Source organism: Calypte anna, chromosome 3 (genome assembly GCF_003957555.1).
Source record: "Calypte anna isolate BGI_N300 chromosome 3, bCalAnn1_v1.p, whole genome shotgun sequence".
Classification (NCBI taxonomy): domain Eukaryota; kingdom Metazoa; phylum Chordata; class Aves; order Apodiformes; family Trochilidae; genus Calypte; species Calypte anna.
This window is the reverse complement of record NC_044246.1, coordinates 65,934,136-65,951,264: the sequence shown is the minus strand read 5'-3', so window position 1 is coordinate 65,951,264 and position 17,129 is coordinate 65,934,136. Positions and strand designations below refer to the sequence as shown.

The 17,129-nt window shown below is 39.0% G+C and overlaps 1 protein-coding gene across 1 annotated transcript in view; it reads right to left on the bottom strand.

The window, feature by feature from the left end:
- Positions 1-387: 387 nt before the first annotated feature.
- MCM9 (minichromosome maintenance 9 homologous recombination repair factor) overlaps positions 388-17,129 on the bottom strand; it is a 48,100-nt gene continuing 31,358 nt past the window's right edge. Inside the window, exons 7-12 of the mRNA XM_030448354.1 lie at positions 16,321-16,495; positions 14,240-14,442; positions 12,925-13,128; positions 11,355-11,437; positions 4,829-4,974; positions 388-1,955 (exon numbers count right to left, since the gene is read on the bottom strand). Coding sequence (XP_030304214.1) covers positions 401-1,955; positions 4,829-4,974; positions 11,355-11,437; positions 12,925-13,128; positions 14,240-14,442; positions 16,321-16,495 — 2,366 coding nt within the window. The 3' untranslated portion in view covers positions 388-400. The remainder of the gene's footprint in view (positions 1,956-4,828; positions 4,975-11,354; positions 11,438-12,924; positions 13,129-14,239; positions 14,443-16,320; positions 16,496-17,129) is intronic.

The following is a 17,129-nucleotide window of genomic DNA, read 5'->3' as shown; positions in this document are numbered from 1 at the left end:
ATGTGGAAGGACAATCTGAATAATGTATAGTTCTATCCGTTACATGAAATAAAGGAGTCAATTTAGAAAAAAAACAACAGTCAGTTGAACCTGCTTTTCTGCAAGACTCACTACACTATGGATGTATGAACATAAGCACACCCTTCTTCAAGTTACATCAGGTTGATCAAAACAGTCATCCAATTTAAGTAGTTTTGGGAAGAGTTTAGAAAATTAAAAGCTACATCAGGGCTTCAGTACCTGCAGTCCCTTAGCTGACGTAAAGGATACAGCCCTTAAAGAAAGTATGTTTACTGGTATTAATGGAGTTCCAGAATGATTATTTTTAATGCTTTGTAAACTATGGATACCACTGATAGAATTGTAAGAACTGTAGGTTAAGTGATTTGGATAATATATGTTACGTGATTGGATTTTTCTTAACCTCTTCATCCCAATCAAAATCTAACGCAGCATCATCCAGCTCTGCTATTGAGAAGAGAGGTTTCTGTGCAACCACGCTGACTGTAGTAGCATTTCCCAATGCAAAACTCTTCCTTCTGCTAGGATTGCTCACATGCACCTTCAGCAATGGGCTAGGGCTTTCATTGCTGGTGTCATTCTTAATGGTAGGTGAGGTTTGCAATTTTGACTCAGGACGTGATACAAAGGAGAATGTTGACAGCTTGGCTAACGTGCTGGAGCGCACCTTTCCCGTGCTTGGACCACCAAGCTTCTCCTCTCCCTCCCTTTTCTTTTCAGTGGGTGATGACCCAGCATCAAAACTGACATCAGAGGATATTGCTGCACTTCCTCTGATCTCTTTGCCTAAGGCCAGACTCTGCTGCTCTTCTTTTCTTTTATTAGTAATTGGTCGGTTTTCCAAACTACTTTTTCCTAAGTGAGTCAATGTCATCTTGGATTTCTCAGGGGGGCAGCATTCTTCTGGCAGCTGCTCTCCCTGGAGCTGCTCCCCAGGTTTAAAAATAGTTTCACTCTGAAAAAGAGAAAATTCTTCATTTGTCTTCTCTGAAGAATGGTCAAGTTTTGTCCTTGGTCTGAAAGAAAATTTAGCTAGTTTAGCTGCTGGAGGACTTTCACTGTCAAGGATTTCTGGCTCATGGGAATTCACTACTTTTATTTCCCTCACTACTTGACTTTTACTTCGTTTTCTCAAGGAAATTCGTGCTGCTACAGATACGTTCTTTTCCTCCCCTAGCACAGAATCTGCATCACTTGAAAGATCTGACAGAGCAGATGCAGGTATTACTGTAGGAAGGGTATTTGCCTCAGGGTCTTGTGTGCTTGTAAAGAATCCATGGGATCTCTCCCTGTGCAGTCTCTGGCAGCTTCTAGAAACCCTCTGTGTAATAACTAAATCCTGCACGCTACCATTTGGTGACACTGGGTCCTGAATATTTTCTTCTGAGGAAGAACATGTGTGTTCTTCAGTCCTTTTCCTGCTTATCTTGGAAATCTTGTCCTGTTCTAAAGGTGCATGCAGATCCACTGTTGCTAGTGATTCTCTCATTCCATTTCCCTTCCTTGGTATTGAAGCACATCTTTCTTCAGAATGGGATGTCTCACACAGTGTTTTTGAAGCCAAGTTATTTGGAGATGTCCTGGGCAATGGAGACTTTTTCTGAAAAGTTTCTTCAGCAGCAGTGTTGCCCCCTTCCAGGCTGTCAAACCATGCCAGGCTGCCATCATCACCTTTCTTACTATGTTCAATCAAGTGTTTTGTATATTTGCTACTACCATGTGCTGGGTTGCATACAGGTTCTAGATGTATATCCCCTCCAGAGCTGCCTTCAGGCAAAGAAGGTTGTGTCCCAGAGTTATTCTCTTGTGGATCTGGAGGTTCTGATGGACACATTTGCTTTGACTGCCCAAATGTATCCTTGTTCAAGCATCCTACTGTAGGATCGAAACTTGTCTCTTCAGGAAGCAGCTGGCATGAATTCTCCTTCTGTAATCTAAGGGATGAAAAAAAAAAAAAAGTAATAGTAACTTATTTAAATTGTTTTCTTTATTTATTGAATTAGTGATGGTTGTTGTGTATGAATGGTGAAAAGCTACAAATACAATAGGACACAAAAAGTGCATTTTTAAGTTGCACATACAGTTCTGAAAGCTGGTATTGAAGTCTGTGATCTTTCAGCACCTTCTACTTACTCTAAGTGGCTGATTTTAGTGTCCCAAATAAAATATAGGCAAATGAACAAAGAAAGCAATGAGTTAAACTTCCTTTCCATTGGAAATCAAACAAACAAACAAAAAAACCCCACCACCCAAACAGTTTACAGCCATTGCTAGGGTCTCTTATGGTTTACATATTCTGTAGTATCTTGTAGAGCAGGAATATTATTAGGTTTCATCCTAAGCAAGGCAAAGCTTCAAATTAGTTACCAGAATGTAAAATGGGGCTACTATTTGGAATAATGGTTGCTAGTGGTTTACTCTCACAATCATTATGGACTCAACATGTCAAAAATTCCACACAGTAGTAGAGTGAAACATCTCAGATCACCTATAAAAATTCACTACCACTGTCTGTGACTATTCTCAGAAGTCTCCAAAACAAGAGAGGTGCTGGAATGAGAGGTCCCTTGAGTCTCAGTATAGCTGATACTCCATTATACCTAAACATGTATTTTCCAAGGGAGACAGTATTCTACATTTTGCTAATGAGTAATCCTAACCATGAATGAAGAGCAGCCACATTACTATGTATGTTTTAGAAACATTAATATAATTATTTACTGCTATGCTTATTATTAAAATGTTGACAGAATATAGAAGTAATTATCTGACTTACCAAGAAAGACTGAGATGTACACGTTTGTCTTACTGAATTATTGTTTAGGGGGAGTGCGTGGGACAAGCCTAATACAGAACAGGATGTTTTAAAGAGGACTTTCATTTAGTATTCTCTAAGGTGCTTAAGAAATCAGCTAAATTCAAAGCCTAGGAGATTCAGTGGGATATTGAGAAAATCTTTATAGAATTAGGATGGAGCACTAATGGAATAGGCAAGTTGATGGGAATGGAAAATCTTCTTCCTTTGGAGAAGATAACACAAGCACCTGCCAGACGGGTGGGAGACCTGATGCTGTCTTTGTATTTTATCTCCCACCCATTTCTACATTTCTATGATTTCTTATGAACACTGATGTTTTAAAACTAGCTGGTTTGTATCTATTGGACATCTGCATTTATTGCCTCTGTGATTATTTAAGCTGTCCTTACTGTGAGTTACAAAAGAAGTCTGAAAAACATTTAAAGGAAAAAGTGTATTTTCTCAGATATTCTTATCCCATGAGACTCAGTAACATTTGACTTCTAACAATAAGAAAGTATAAGTTTCTTTAGAGCCAAATGTAATTTCAGGAAACTAATTGTTGGGGGTTTTTTGTATTTTGTTTCCTTCCGGTTCTAGTGTTCTCCTCTCAGCCTCAGTACAGTACAAGTTTTCTATTAATAAAAGCAAACACACTTTCCAAAGATTGTTGCAGAGAGTTGTAGTGGAACAGAGCGACCAGGTGCCTCTGATCATCAGGAAGTGGGTGTGAGCCGCTATCAACTCCACCTGTGCCCAGTCAGGGCAGGGCCCCTATGGAGCATGTGCAAGACCATGGGGCCAATAAATAGTGAGGCTCACACCCACTGAGGCAGCTCATTCTGGAGCTAGTTGAGAGAGTGGCTGGTTGCTTCCATAGCAGCAGACCATCTTGCTAGTTCCTCGCTGTGGGCAATAGACTCAAACCACATCCTCCGAGTCTATACTACCATATTGACACCTCGATCTCGGACTAGAGACTCCATTCCGGTTACATCGAGTTGCAGAGATTAAACCAAGCAGTACCAAAGGACCACCGGTACCCTATCGGGTCCTCGAAATCACCTCCCTTGAGGTCTAGTCTATGCCAAGGATGCACGGAGCATCTGGACCAGTCACTATTGGGTGTTTATGCCACTTTATTCCAGTGAGGCTCACATCAGCCTTCACAATAGTCAGTTCTTTAGATCCCCCCGTCACTCCAGAAATAGTGACGGAGTCTGTCCCTTTCTGATTCGATGGCATTAGGGTGCACTGTGCACCAGTGTCCACCAAGGCTTTATACTTTTGTGTCTGAACTGGAGTCAAAGGCAGACAGGTGGGACCTCTTTCTTCCTTCTGGAAGGTAAAAGCGAGACTCAGAGCCTCACCTTAACGGTGATGAGCTCTAATGGCGCAACCAAGTGCAACTACTTACAAGACACTTAGCTAAAAGCAAAAGTACAAGACAGAAAATCACCTTTATCCTGGCCCAAACCAGGACAGAGTTGAAAACTAGAGAAGAGGTAGTAAAAATTCTAGTATGTAAAAAAAGAAAAATTAACCAAAAGAAAAGAACTTAGTTTCAGGCTGTTCTTTTCCATTAACAGAAAGGGAAGGATCATGACAAGCCCAACAAAGAAGGTGGCTTAACAGTACGAAGCAGATCTGCTGCAACTTACCAAGCACGTAACAAAAGTTTATATAAAATTATTTGCTCAGCTACAGAATATAGCATTTTGACCCTAAGAAGGTCTGCTGAAACTTAACTGAGCATAGAATTAAGATATAATTTAGGAAATGATTAAAATGCTCCTAAATTCTTTGTAAATTCCCTAACCCAGAGGAAGAAATGATCTTGTGATGATCTCAGAGCGATACTTTAAAACAATCCCTCTGCTTATCCATGTCCTCTAAAGGTCAAGTCCTTTCCCAGTGTCAGATTCTATTTTTAGACCCTCTCCAGATTATTATTGTCAATTTTTTTTTTTTTTGCTATTGAATTATTTTATTACTTTGGCATATTATAACCTGTCAAGTCTTTGTAGCTCTTTGTGCAGAAGATCTTGCAGCTCCAGTCGCTCCAGTATGAGTTGACACTGTGTTCGGTACTGCGCCATTGGATTTTCAGGGAATGAGGTGTGTAAGGCATTGATGCCTCCCAGGAGTGCACCCCCCTAGGTCACCAAAGAGAAAGAGAAAAAGGGAAGCTTTATTTATTATTCAGCATAGAATTCAAACATCAAAAACCATTTTAAACAACTTTTAGATATTTTAAAGTTTAAGGTAGCAAATATTTACCAAGTGATTGTATTTGCACAAATAATCCTACTAGGTCTGCTTGTACAGGCAGAGTTGCTCACAAACATAATAAAAAGTGTCTGATCAGACCCGCAGTTCACTATTACTGGTTTATTTTTATTTATATAAATAATTGAAAGTCTACCTAAGGCTTGAGAACATCATGACTAAAAATGGAAATTAGGATTAAAGTAGTTTTCCAAATACCTTGTAAGAATCACTTTGCCCATGTGAGCGACTTTTATTAATGAAGTTCTCACTGCTACAAGTTTTCTTTAGCTTTGCTAATTATTTAAATGGAATGACCTAGGTATTCAGGCTTGTCAACACAGGGGAAATTGACCAGCAAAACTATTTCTGAATAGCTCTTTAAGAGTATTTAACTATTCAGGAATACTGCCAGAGAGCAAGTTAATTTAATCTGGGACAATTTTGCTATGCATTGTGAAAAAGAAGTAATTTTTATTTGGAACAGAGCATCTGCACAAAGTGATTTGTTCCACAACAAATAATCTAGAACAGCTTTGTAGTTAATTGCTCTTTTGGAAAAAAAAAAAAATCTACACCTTAACACCCTCTTTTGGCACAGATTCCTTAGCACTTACCATTCCTATCCCACCTATAAAGCTCAACACAACTAATGAACAGGATGCATATCAAGTGCCATGAAAGCAATAGCAAAAGTTAGTGGGGTCTCTCAAACCTGAAATTGCTACATATGGGATGGACCACACGTTTTCATTTGTGGCAACTTCTGGTTCTTCCATTTGGAAATTTTAAAACTTGGTATTAAAATAAAAATTTACATTGACAAATCATCATTCTGGTGGCTAACTAAAACACTCTGAAACCACACAGTGCTAAACCAAAGGCTGTTTCTGCAACCATTAATGCATCCCATTGAAGTTATCACTTGGGTTTTTTTTTTTTGCATATCACTTCAGGGACATGATAGTCTGCTCCACACAGAGGCAGTAGTCTGCAGTCATGGAAAAGGTTGTTGCCAAAGCTCTCTGCTGTATTTGTTTCAAGGACTGAAGTTTCATAGTTAGTGAGGCAGGAATGGTAGATAGGGAAGCCTAGTCTCTTGGTTAGAACAGTTAAATCAGACAAAGAGCAAGATCCTATCTCTGACACTGAATTCCAGACTCTGTGATTCCTAATGAGCCATTTAAGCAACTGTTTTGAAAGGCAATAAATCTGTAACTGGGATCCTGATGTGGTATGTGCACAGAAGAAAACTGCAGTCAGAAGCAAATGTGCTACCAGTGCTACCACTGGAGGAATGGCAATGTCATCCCAGTCTCCAGAGAGGGCACGCAGGAGTACCCAGGAAACTACAGGCCCATCATCCTCACCTCTATCCCTGGAAAGGTGATGGAACAGATCATTCTGGATGTCATCGCTAAGCATGTGGAGGAAAAGAAAGTAATCAGAAGTAGTCAACATGGATTCACAAAGTGGAAATCATGCTTAACCAACCTGATAGCCTTCTATATTAACATGACTGGCTGAGTAGGTGATAGGAGAGTGAAGGGCAACCTTATGGGTTCGGCGCAAAGTCAAAGATGAGTCCTCATAGAGGTATAGTCGATGCTCCAACTTTATTGCACACAAGCTCAGTTTATATACTGTTTCAGCTGTCCATGCCCCCTCCACCGCACTCCAAAACAACCTACTATTGGTCACCCAACGCTGTTCACGCGCAGCAAAAGCGAGTCCTATTGATGTAGGAGTGGGAGCCACGAGCTTAGCACAGGCTCGTGCCTCCCTCCTAGTGGTTAGCAATGTCCTACATAGCATCTGCTCTTGCTTGTTTTTCACTTCGTGCCTCCTCTCAATCCAGTGTCAAGGACAGGGTGTCCTTGTCACTCTGATCAGCTTCAAACATGGGGCTGTGCATACAAGCGTGCTGCAACACAAAATGCCCCTGCCTTTTAAGCCATTCCTCTACAGGAGAGCAGTAGACATTGTCTAGCGCAGCTTCAGGAAGGCTTTTGACATAGTCTCCTATAACACCCTCAAAGGTAAGCTTATGAAGTGGCGATTAAATGAGTGGACAGTGAGGTGTATTGGGAACTGGCTGACTGGCAGAGCTCAGAGGGATGAGACTGGCAGCACAGAGTCTAGCTGGGGGCCTGTAGCCAGCAGTGTAGCCCAGGGGTCAGTCTTTTTCAACATACTCATCAATGACCTGGATGAGGGCAGAGTGTCCACAGAGCAGGCTTGCTAAGAATACAAAACTGAAAGAAGTGGCTGATACACCAAAAGGCTGTGCTGCCATTCCATGAGACCTGGACTGGTTGGAGTGTTGGGTGGAGAGAAACCTAACAAAGTTCAACAGAGGTAAATGTAGGGTCCTGCACCTAGGGAGGAATAACCCCATGCACTAGTACAGGTGAGGGGCTGACCTGCTGGAAAGCATATCTGCAGAGAAGGACCTGGGAGTCTTGGTGGAAAAGTTAACCATGAGCCAGCAGCAATATGCCCCTGTGTCTAAAAAGGCTCATGGAATTCTGGGGTGCAGGATGACAAGCACAGCCAGCAGGCCAAGGGAAGTCATCCTACACCTTTACTCTGTCCTAGTGAGGCTGCATCTGGAGTTCAGTGTCCACTTCAAGACAGACAAGGAACTACTTGAGAAAGTCCAGCAGAGGGCTAATGAAAATAGATCACTGGGGGACTGGAGCAGCTCTCTTCTGAGGAAAGGTTGGGAGACCTGGGTCTGTTCAGCCTGGAAAGGTCTGAGAGGGGACCTTATCAATGCTTCTAAATATCTAAAGAGCAGATGTAAAGAGGATGGGGCCAGATTCTTTTCAGTGGAATCTACCAACTGGACTAGAGGCAACAGGAACAAACTGGAACACAAGAAGTTCCATCTGAATTATGAGGAACAATTTCTTTACTTTGAGGGTGACAAAACACTGGAACAGGCCATTCAGAGAGGTTGCAGCGTCTCCCTCTCTGGAGATATTCGAGACCTTCCTGGATTCAATCCTGTGCAATCTGTTCTAGGTGAACTTGCTTTAACAGGGGAGTAGAACTAGATGGTCTCCGGAGGCCCCATCCAACCACTACCATTTTGTGATTACTCTGTGATACTCTGAAACTGAGGCCCTAACCACATCTCAAGAGGTATGCTCCACTGGAAAATGTCTTTGGATTGTGCATAATTCAGCTTCAGACCATAAAACAGGAACTACAGAAGGATTCTGTGAAGATAAGTGAAATGGTATTTCTGAAATACTCAAATACACTGGAGATGAATTCGACGTAAAAACATGAATTGAGAATTCTACCTTTAGAACAGCAGATAATAAATAAAACACTGAGCAGAACTCTTAACAAAGGATAGTTGCATTTGGCTTCAGCACTGTTAACCTGTGACCTAAGGATCCAAATAGAAAAAAAAAATGGAATGCATGATTATATATCTTGAGATATATGCCCAAGGGGTACAATTATATATTGCCCTCACTACTTTTCAGTGCTTTATTTGGCTATCACAATTCTAAGTGGAAAATTCTAAGTGGGATGGGACTGAATTTAAGATGTCAATGGAGTTTCATTCCTGTGCTGGTGCTTACGTCTCTGAAATATCTGTCCCTCTGAGACATCATTTTGAGAAGAGGAAGGCAGCTGTATGACAAATCTACATGCTATGGAACTGAGGGCACAGGATCTACAAGAGAGAGAGAAAAAAGAAAGTATTACAGGGAAAGTTAGCAGAAAAGAAGGGTGTAGAAGTGCTTATGGATGGGAAGACAAAATGTGAAAAGGGAATAAAAGGAGAGGGATTGGAAAGAAATAAAAGAAGGATAAAACCATGACCAAGAGAAGGAGAGAGAATCTTAACAAAGAGGAAATGAGGCAAGGGAAAGATCAAGCCAGAGAGGATTAGAATATGCTCACGAAATAGGAAAGAGAAAAATAAGGGTGGATTAGAGGATGAAAAAAACAAAAAAACCACTGTTAACTGGGTTGGTGATGAACATGTGATAGTCCTTCCCAAGAGGGCTCACAAGAAGCACCTGAACTCTGATTTTATACTGGCAAGAATACGAGTTTCCATAGAAGTTGCAAAGACGGTGTTAATGACAGAGTTTGGTGAGATGAAAGACACTGGTATTTCCCATTTACAACTTCATTCTACAATTAGGCTGGAAACACATAAACTGAATAACAAAGTTGGTTGTTGGTTTTTTCCTAGAAAAGGAAGCAATCTCTGAAAATCAACTTTTGCATGTTACCTCTATTTTTTAAGCAAAATAAATTAATTACTTCCTTCAAAAATAAACTGTTTCAGTGATTCATTTATACTTTCCAGGAGGTAAGTAAAGCTTGGCTATAAATAGCAGATCTTAAATTTGCAGTTTCCTAGGAAAAAATTAACACATTTTCCAACTTGCTCACAGGAAGTGAAGAGTGAAGAAAATATGACGAGCATACCAACTACACCCAGGTAGTCTTCTGTAGTCCTAATTCAGGAAAATTTCTCTCTGACTGTTATTTACATAGATGTTTGTTATGCAAACTGCAGCCCTCAAGGGTGGGGCTGTATAAATTTGAAAAAGTGACCCACAGTTAAAACAATTATTTTACATTTACTTGTGCTAATGAGGTAGTGAGATAATGGGTGACCATACACATTCATTTATCATACACAGACATACCACTTTTTGATCTGTTATGAAAAAAAACATGTACTATTTCAGATTTCTTACATCCAAAACCATATTGCTTAAAACTACTCTTCCATCAAATTCCCATCTAGTTAATTACAGGTTTAATTGCAGTTAATGAACACTTAGGTGGTATCTTCTGCTGTTTCAGCTGGGTATATTAGTACAGCTTCTTATTTTAACTTTGGACGCAGTGCTGTCATTGAAAAGCTGAGCCCTTCAAAACAGTGCAAGATGAACTTAAGCAGAGAGAGAAATAATCTTTTGCTACTTAATGAGGTCAGGCCCTGTAGTATTTTTGAGACAAACTCCATTTGCAGCACTGTGCAGTAGATTATCCATGGCACAAACTGCAATTAGTCTCTCAACTCTCATGGAAAGAATGGGGGAGATCACAAGTGCCTACCTGCCATATGTGACTTTGTGCATCTATCCTGAAGAGTTTTGACTCCAAAAAAGAAGCAAATCTACACCTGCAGAGGTCTTTAAGGTCCATTGAGCTGACGGGTGCTATATAAAATTGTTTTAATTTAAATATATTCATATCAACCTATACAGATTCATAAGAAATGCCATTTTGGATCAGACCCGTCAGCTGTGCAGTGGAATACACCATTTCTGACAGAGCCAAATCCATGTATTTCAGAAGTGCTAAAAACGCCCATGCATAAAACTTTGGATAACGTGCTTATGATAATTTTTGCTGCTCCAAATTATGAAGATTTATTTGCTTTTAAACTATTCTATCTAAAGTACCAGTGTCTGTACCATTTTCCACATTTCCATTTTACAAAGCATCCACCAGATTCACTTTCCTTTCATTAATTCTAGATGTGCTGCTTTTTCTTTACATTCAACATCTTAATAATGTTACTGTAAACTAGTCCAGCCTTCCACATTTTTTCAATGTCTTTTTATGAAGAAACATTACACAAATGCATGTGATAACTGGAAAGCACAGTTTTCACTGTATCGCAACCAAAATTTTGAACTTCTACAATTTCTCAGAGTAAAATTAGTCTTCTAAAAGGTCTAAGTTTTAGTATCACTACTAACATATTTTAAAATGATCTAATGGAAAAATAATGTGTAGGTTTTGGCAACTGTTTGACCTTTGCTGCAAAAAAAATATACTGGGTTCTCTCATACCTAGTTAAGTGACAAGATTAACAACATGTAAGAAAAACCCATCAGAAGTTATTAAATACAGCAATATAGACAGAATTTCTGGCTCAAAAGATCTTCAGAACACAGATTACCAAAGGTCAATAGTAGGCCAAAACTTCACTTATACCACAAAGTCTACAAAAAAAGGCACCAGGCTTTTATCAGAAATCCAGATTTTTCAGTATAATCTGTTTAAGGATTTAAATAATCAAGTTGGGCTAAAAATTATTTACCAAGGTCCCTGATGACCTTCTTTCCATGAATCCATGGAACTCTCTCCAAAGAGGTGAAGGAAGCATAAATCTATTTATTGGCAGTACAAATCTATTTATTGGCATAAATCTACATGAAACTGAATCTCCTAAACGTGGTATTGCAGGAATGGCAATGTTTGCAAGACACCTTACCTGCATAGAAGATTCCATCACCGATACCACAGTTACAGCATCTTCCAAAGTAACAGTATCCCTAAACATCAACCGGGCATGAGCTATAGAAAATAAATGGGCATTGAAATCAAGCATTACCAAAGTCAAAAAGCAATTATTTTGTACAAGAAGGGACAGGGTATTTCTTCAGATTTCTTTACCTCTTCAAACACTTGGATATGATTCTAACGTAAATAGTAATATAATCTTTTTTTTCTATTAGAGTCAATATCAATTGATGGCTCATTTTTACTAGTAAAGAATGTACTGTGGCTCCCAGATTATGGTTACAGTGATGCTTCAAATAAGGATGCTCAAAATGCAGGAGTTAAAAATGTAAAGTGTTGGATATCGCAACAAATAGTGTGAAATGAAACATCCCTATCTATACAGGCATGTGTCATGATCATAAAGTGAAAATTTAGATACTATTTTCATCACAGATTGGAAAATATTTGATTTCCTCTAACTGCTCTAGGTTACAGACTTAATATTATGTAAGGTGCTCTTCTCGATGAGTTTTTGTTTTTTCTTCCTTTCCTTTCCTAAGTCAATAAATCTCCACAGATTTTAGTAAATGTACGTAAACCAAATAATTTACCACATGAAGTTCTCCTCCTAATTGGCTGTGGAAACACACACTGTTCTTACTTAGCAGGAGAAAGGCAGCCTAATACCTACTATATAATACTTTGAAAGAACAAAATGGTACTAAAAACCCCAATAATTACATGAATGTGTAAGAACGGAAGAGAGATTGAATGTAGAAACACCATATGAATCTTTAAAAGTTAGGAATGTCTTTCACTTAAATAACATTTTCCCCAAAAGGAAGAACAAAATGAAAGCAGCTGATGGAGGAAGAACTACATCGCTGACTTTCATACAAAAGCATAAAAACTATTTATGATTGTTACACAAAAATACATGAAAAAGGTATTTTTCCTGAAAAATCTTTGATATGTCATTTTACAAAACAAAATCCTGTTAAGACAGAGACCTACTGCTTCCTTTGGCTTAGTTCATGTAAATGAAGTATTATTTGAATTCAGGGATGGGAATGTTGAAATCCTATTGCAAAATGCACACTTGATTTTTAATACTTAAGGAAAAAAATGTATTATTTTTTACATTATATTAATTTTCGGATACAAGCATATAGCTGGCATCTTCCCACAGGCTGAATAGGATGGCAACCCAGGACTCAAATGAAGTAAAGCAAATCCTAAAACTGCTCTTCATAATAACAAGTAACTTCTAAGATTTTCCTCTCAACTATGATTTCTTCCAGTGGTTTTAGTTTTTATTATGGACATGAGGATGGCAAAATTAAAACCAATTTTGATAATCTAAATGTAACACCTCTTACCACATTCAAAATCTCCAGTCCTATCTCTCAGGTTTAGAAAGACAAAACAATATAGGAATCACCTATCCCTACCTCTATAGAAAAGCTGCTACTGTTCTTACTGGCTATACTTACACTCCTGATCTATTCATTTTATAAAGGTTAATTGTTAGCCTAAAAATGCAGTTGTGACTGCCTTACCTTCTGCAAGGCGTATCAAGCTTTCTAACAAGCGAATGGTTGTTCTGGCAGCATTTCTGCAGTCGCTCTGACGCTGCATTTGATAGTAGCGCGCAAGGATCAAGTTGCTCTCATCAGACAGTTTTGGCTGTAGACTTCTTATAAGGCAAAAGTAGGTTTTCATCTTTTCCATGCTCCAGAGCTTTTCTGATTTGCTTGGACAACCTGTGTAAAAACTGCCCAGTCAGTGATTCTGTAACAGCAGATACCAAGCTTTTTCCTAACACCTTCCGTTTAAATAGACAGGTGACTGCAACAGACACATCACAGTATTTCTGGGGCATACTGGGTTGTACATACACTCATCCTCAAAGACTTGGTAAAATTCCAGTGTGGAATTTTACACACCATTCAATCCCTCCCCTATAGAATTCCACAGCAAAGCCTCCAGTAATTTCAGCAGAACTGCTGTCAGACTCACTGCCCACCAGATGGTACAGTCAGTACTATGCTCTACCATTCCTTGAAATGTAAGATGCTACATGAATGTATGGGCTTCCTCTGGCCATTTTACCTACACTGTAGGAGCCTGAAGTTAGCCTGCCATATTCTGAACATTTTTTGCACAGAAACATTTTGGGGAAAGAAGGAGGCTAGCTGAAGAATTTTCCTCTAACTACTTCTTCCCTAGTGGGGATCAAAGCTGTGTTCCCGAAGCGGATGGAGGGAGAAGGGGCTGATTAAAATGAAATCCCACTGCCTTCCCTAATTCCAGAGCACAGAGCTCCACATAGGGAATGCTATTGTTCATTCTTTGAGCTGGGCAGCACGTGCAGCTCAGATTCGTTCTGTCTGAACTGGTTTCTCCTTACCAGAATGTACAGTTGCATGGTGTGTAGCAACTGTACATCAAGCAATGTAAAGACACAAAATGGAAACTAACTACTTACTGAGCAGTCTGGGCCTCTTGCAGATGATCACAGATCATACAGTAAAAGTATAGTGCTGTCAACTCACCTCTATTAACTAATTAGTGATCTCTATCTTATGCCTACTAGAGTAAAAGTATAACATTGTCATCTCAGCTCTATTAACTAATTAGTGATCTTTATCTTATGCCTACTAGAGAAACAGCCACACTGCAGGAAATCACCACAGCAAAAATATAAACACAATTAATATGAAAGACTCAAAAATAATAAACTAAACTGAAAGGTGGGGAAATTAAAACAAAACAAAAAAACAAAACCCAAAACCAAAATCATACAAACAAAAAAATAACACCTCCACCCCCCAAAAAAAGCCACCCCTTATAATTTAAAAAGATTGCTCTTACCTTTATTTTGCAATATGAAGGATGAAATTATGCGGTCCCATTCCTCATTCTTTGTATCTAATAATACCAAGATCAAGTCAAATCTGCTCAACAGGGGACTGCCAAGAGCTATGTTGACAGAGACAGACTCGTTAGGGTCATAATGGCCTTTTGGGTTTGTTGCTGCCAGGATAGTTGTCCTTGTATTAAGCTTGCACACCAAGCTAGAGAAAAATATGGTGAATTACCATTGCATCAAATTGGGTAGGGGAAATTACTCCAAACCTTTAAAATCATCACATTTTTATGCTATATTGATCACATCTTACCTTGAAAGACCGTAAGAGGCAAATAATATATACAATTATTGTATTAATATGTATTATACAGACAGCATTTCTCAGTCAGAGAATAGCAAATAGAATATCAGTGATCAGGATAACAAAAATAACCAACCAATATTGCCATGAGTAATTTCTGTATACAGTTAGGTCCTTAAATGGTGAAAAACAGTGTAACTATTCAGAAATAAATGTTATTTTTCTGACTTATACAGTATGGAAACACTTTTGTGTGTGTGTGTGTGTGGTGGAAAGTAACATTTTACCTTAATTCACATTTTAAGAAAGTAAAATCAAATGTAATATAAATATAAATTTCATTCATGTATGTGAAGATGTTATGAACCCCAAAAATGCTAGCAGTCACATTAACTGTTTCTCCAGAGAAATAGCTACTTTTCTCTCTGAAGAATGACATCATTTCATCCTTCATGCTACCCTGGCGTGTGCTTTTAGATGTGAGGAGGGATTATTTTTATTCTAGTAGTCCAAATGTAATGCTTTTGGTTAAGGCAGCAGGAGAACTATTCTAACTTTGGTTTGTCACTGAGCTATTTCTAGTCAGTGCCTGAGTAATTGCTTCCTCAAGTCCAAAGTTCTTCTGTAACTGAAAGGACCACAGATATTCTATTAGCTTATGTGCAATGGGTAAAAAACTTTATCTCCTATGGACCAAAGTAAGACCTAAAGCTAATCAAGTGCTTAACCTATCTGTGCTAAATTACCTCTCAAAAAAAATCCTCGTTACACATAGTCCATAAAAATAAGCAACTGTGGCTATACGTGCAAGTTAGCAAACTGTGATTTGGGGTCTACTAAACCCAACCAGCTGCAAAATGGAACCCAGATAAAAAATGTTGCTATCTTACTAAGCAGACAGGACCAGGTTGATTCCAAATTTTTGTCCCCACCTGCATTACTGGCACAGGGTAGGGATATCCCAGGTGAGACTGACTTTACTTTTCTGCTGTCTGCCAAAGAAGATAAAGAGAAGAGCTCAGAATAAAGGAAAGAAATGAACCATTAGGTAAGCTGAAAAGATGTGACTGGAGCAAGAGCTGATTCAAAGGCTACAAGGAGGAATGTGGAAAGGGTGAGCCTTTTGAGCAGCTGAGATTTCAGCAATACCAGCCAGGAAATTATTTGAGCCTCAACAAGAGCTCCATATGGCTCACTGAATGACATATAAGCTCAAAGACCAAAGTGGCAGGGGGGAGAAACTGCAGATTTGAACACAGACTACTTTGAAAATGCAACTTAGGAACTGAAAAGTAAGCAGGAGTTTATATTTATGCCATACCCAACACATAAAATTCAGCAGCTTGGAAATGTCTTAGTCTGATTTTGCTACCATGCAGTGTTACTGGATTTTAGAGAAATGAAGTCCTGCTTTCTGAGTTATAATAAAAAAATCACAAATTTTCTCACTGCACATATGATTTTTTGAACACTCACAGCAAGCAACAAGAAAAAAAAACATCAATTCTGCTTAGGAAAGTGCTCTGGCCTACACTGTTAGACTGAAAAACAAGAGGAGGGTACGTATTTTTTTTTGATCGCTTGCAACCTTTGGTCCAGCACAGTGCCCTTTGAAATGTTGACAGCTCTCATTTAAGAATACTGATGCAAACAAAACTTACATTCTTTAAGTACAATAAAGAGACCAGATACATTTAATCAGCATTACAAACCTCATTCCAACCTGTAACTACAAAAGAAACATTTTACTTTTTTTTTTCATGTTAAGATGAAGGCACTTACCCTGCCTTTGCAACACTGATGGTTTGTTGCTCCATTGCCTCGTGGATACTGGTTCTGTCATGTTCTTTAATACTATTGAACTCATCAATGCAGCAAAGGCCTCCATCTGCAAGCACCAGTGCTCCAGCTTCCAAGTTCCACTCCCCCAAGTCCTTCACAGCAGTCACTGTCAAACCTGCAGAATCAATTACTTCTGTCAAGTCTTTTCTTTAAAATGCAGGATTGTTCTTGAGTGAAAGAAAAGGACCTGGCGCATTGGCTTGTGTAACAGACAGAAGGCAAAACATCGTGCTAGTGCCACCACATACCTCTAGGAACCATTCAGCTCCTCCTCCCCATCAGCTACTAAAACAAGTATTTTGGAGCTGCAAACCAAAGTTTAGGAAAAAAAAAATAAAATTCAAGTACTCTTTACTCCTGGCCCCAGGAAATGGAGACAAACTCTCACTTTAAACTAAAGTAATTAAAATTTATTGATGAGATTTTATATTCCTTTACACATTAAACAAAAATGAAAATTCAAAGATTACGCAGGGGAGGGGGGAAAAAAAATTCCTAGCAGGGAGCAGTAACTCCATATGATACAAAACCAGAAGCATGGCAGGTCAGAAACTCTACACAACTGTAGAACAGACACTCATGTGCAGCTCCTTAGAAACCTTCTATTCCCTGTTTCCCAGCTTCTTCTCTATCTTTAGCCCTCCTTCTTCACTCTAGTGATCAGCTCAAAATAGCCTAGTAGGTGACTAGCTGCAACCACCCTAAAATCTCTTTGAATGCTATGGCAAACCCTGCCCAAATATCCCTCC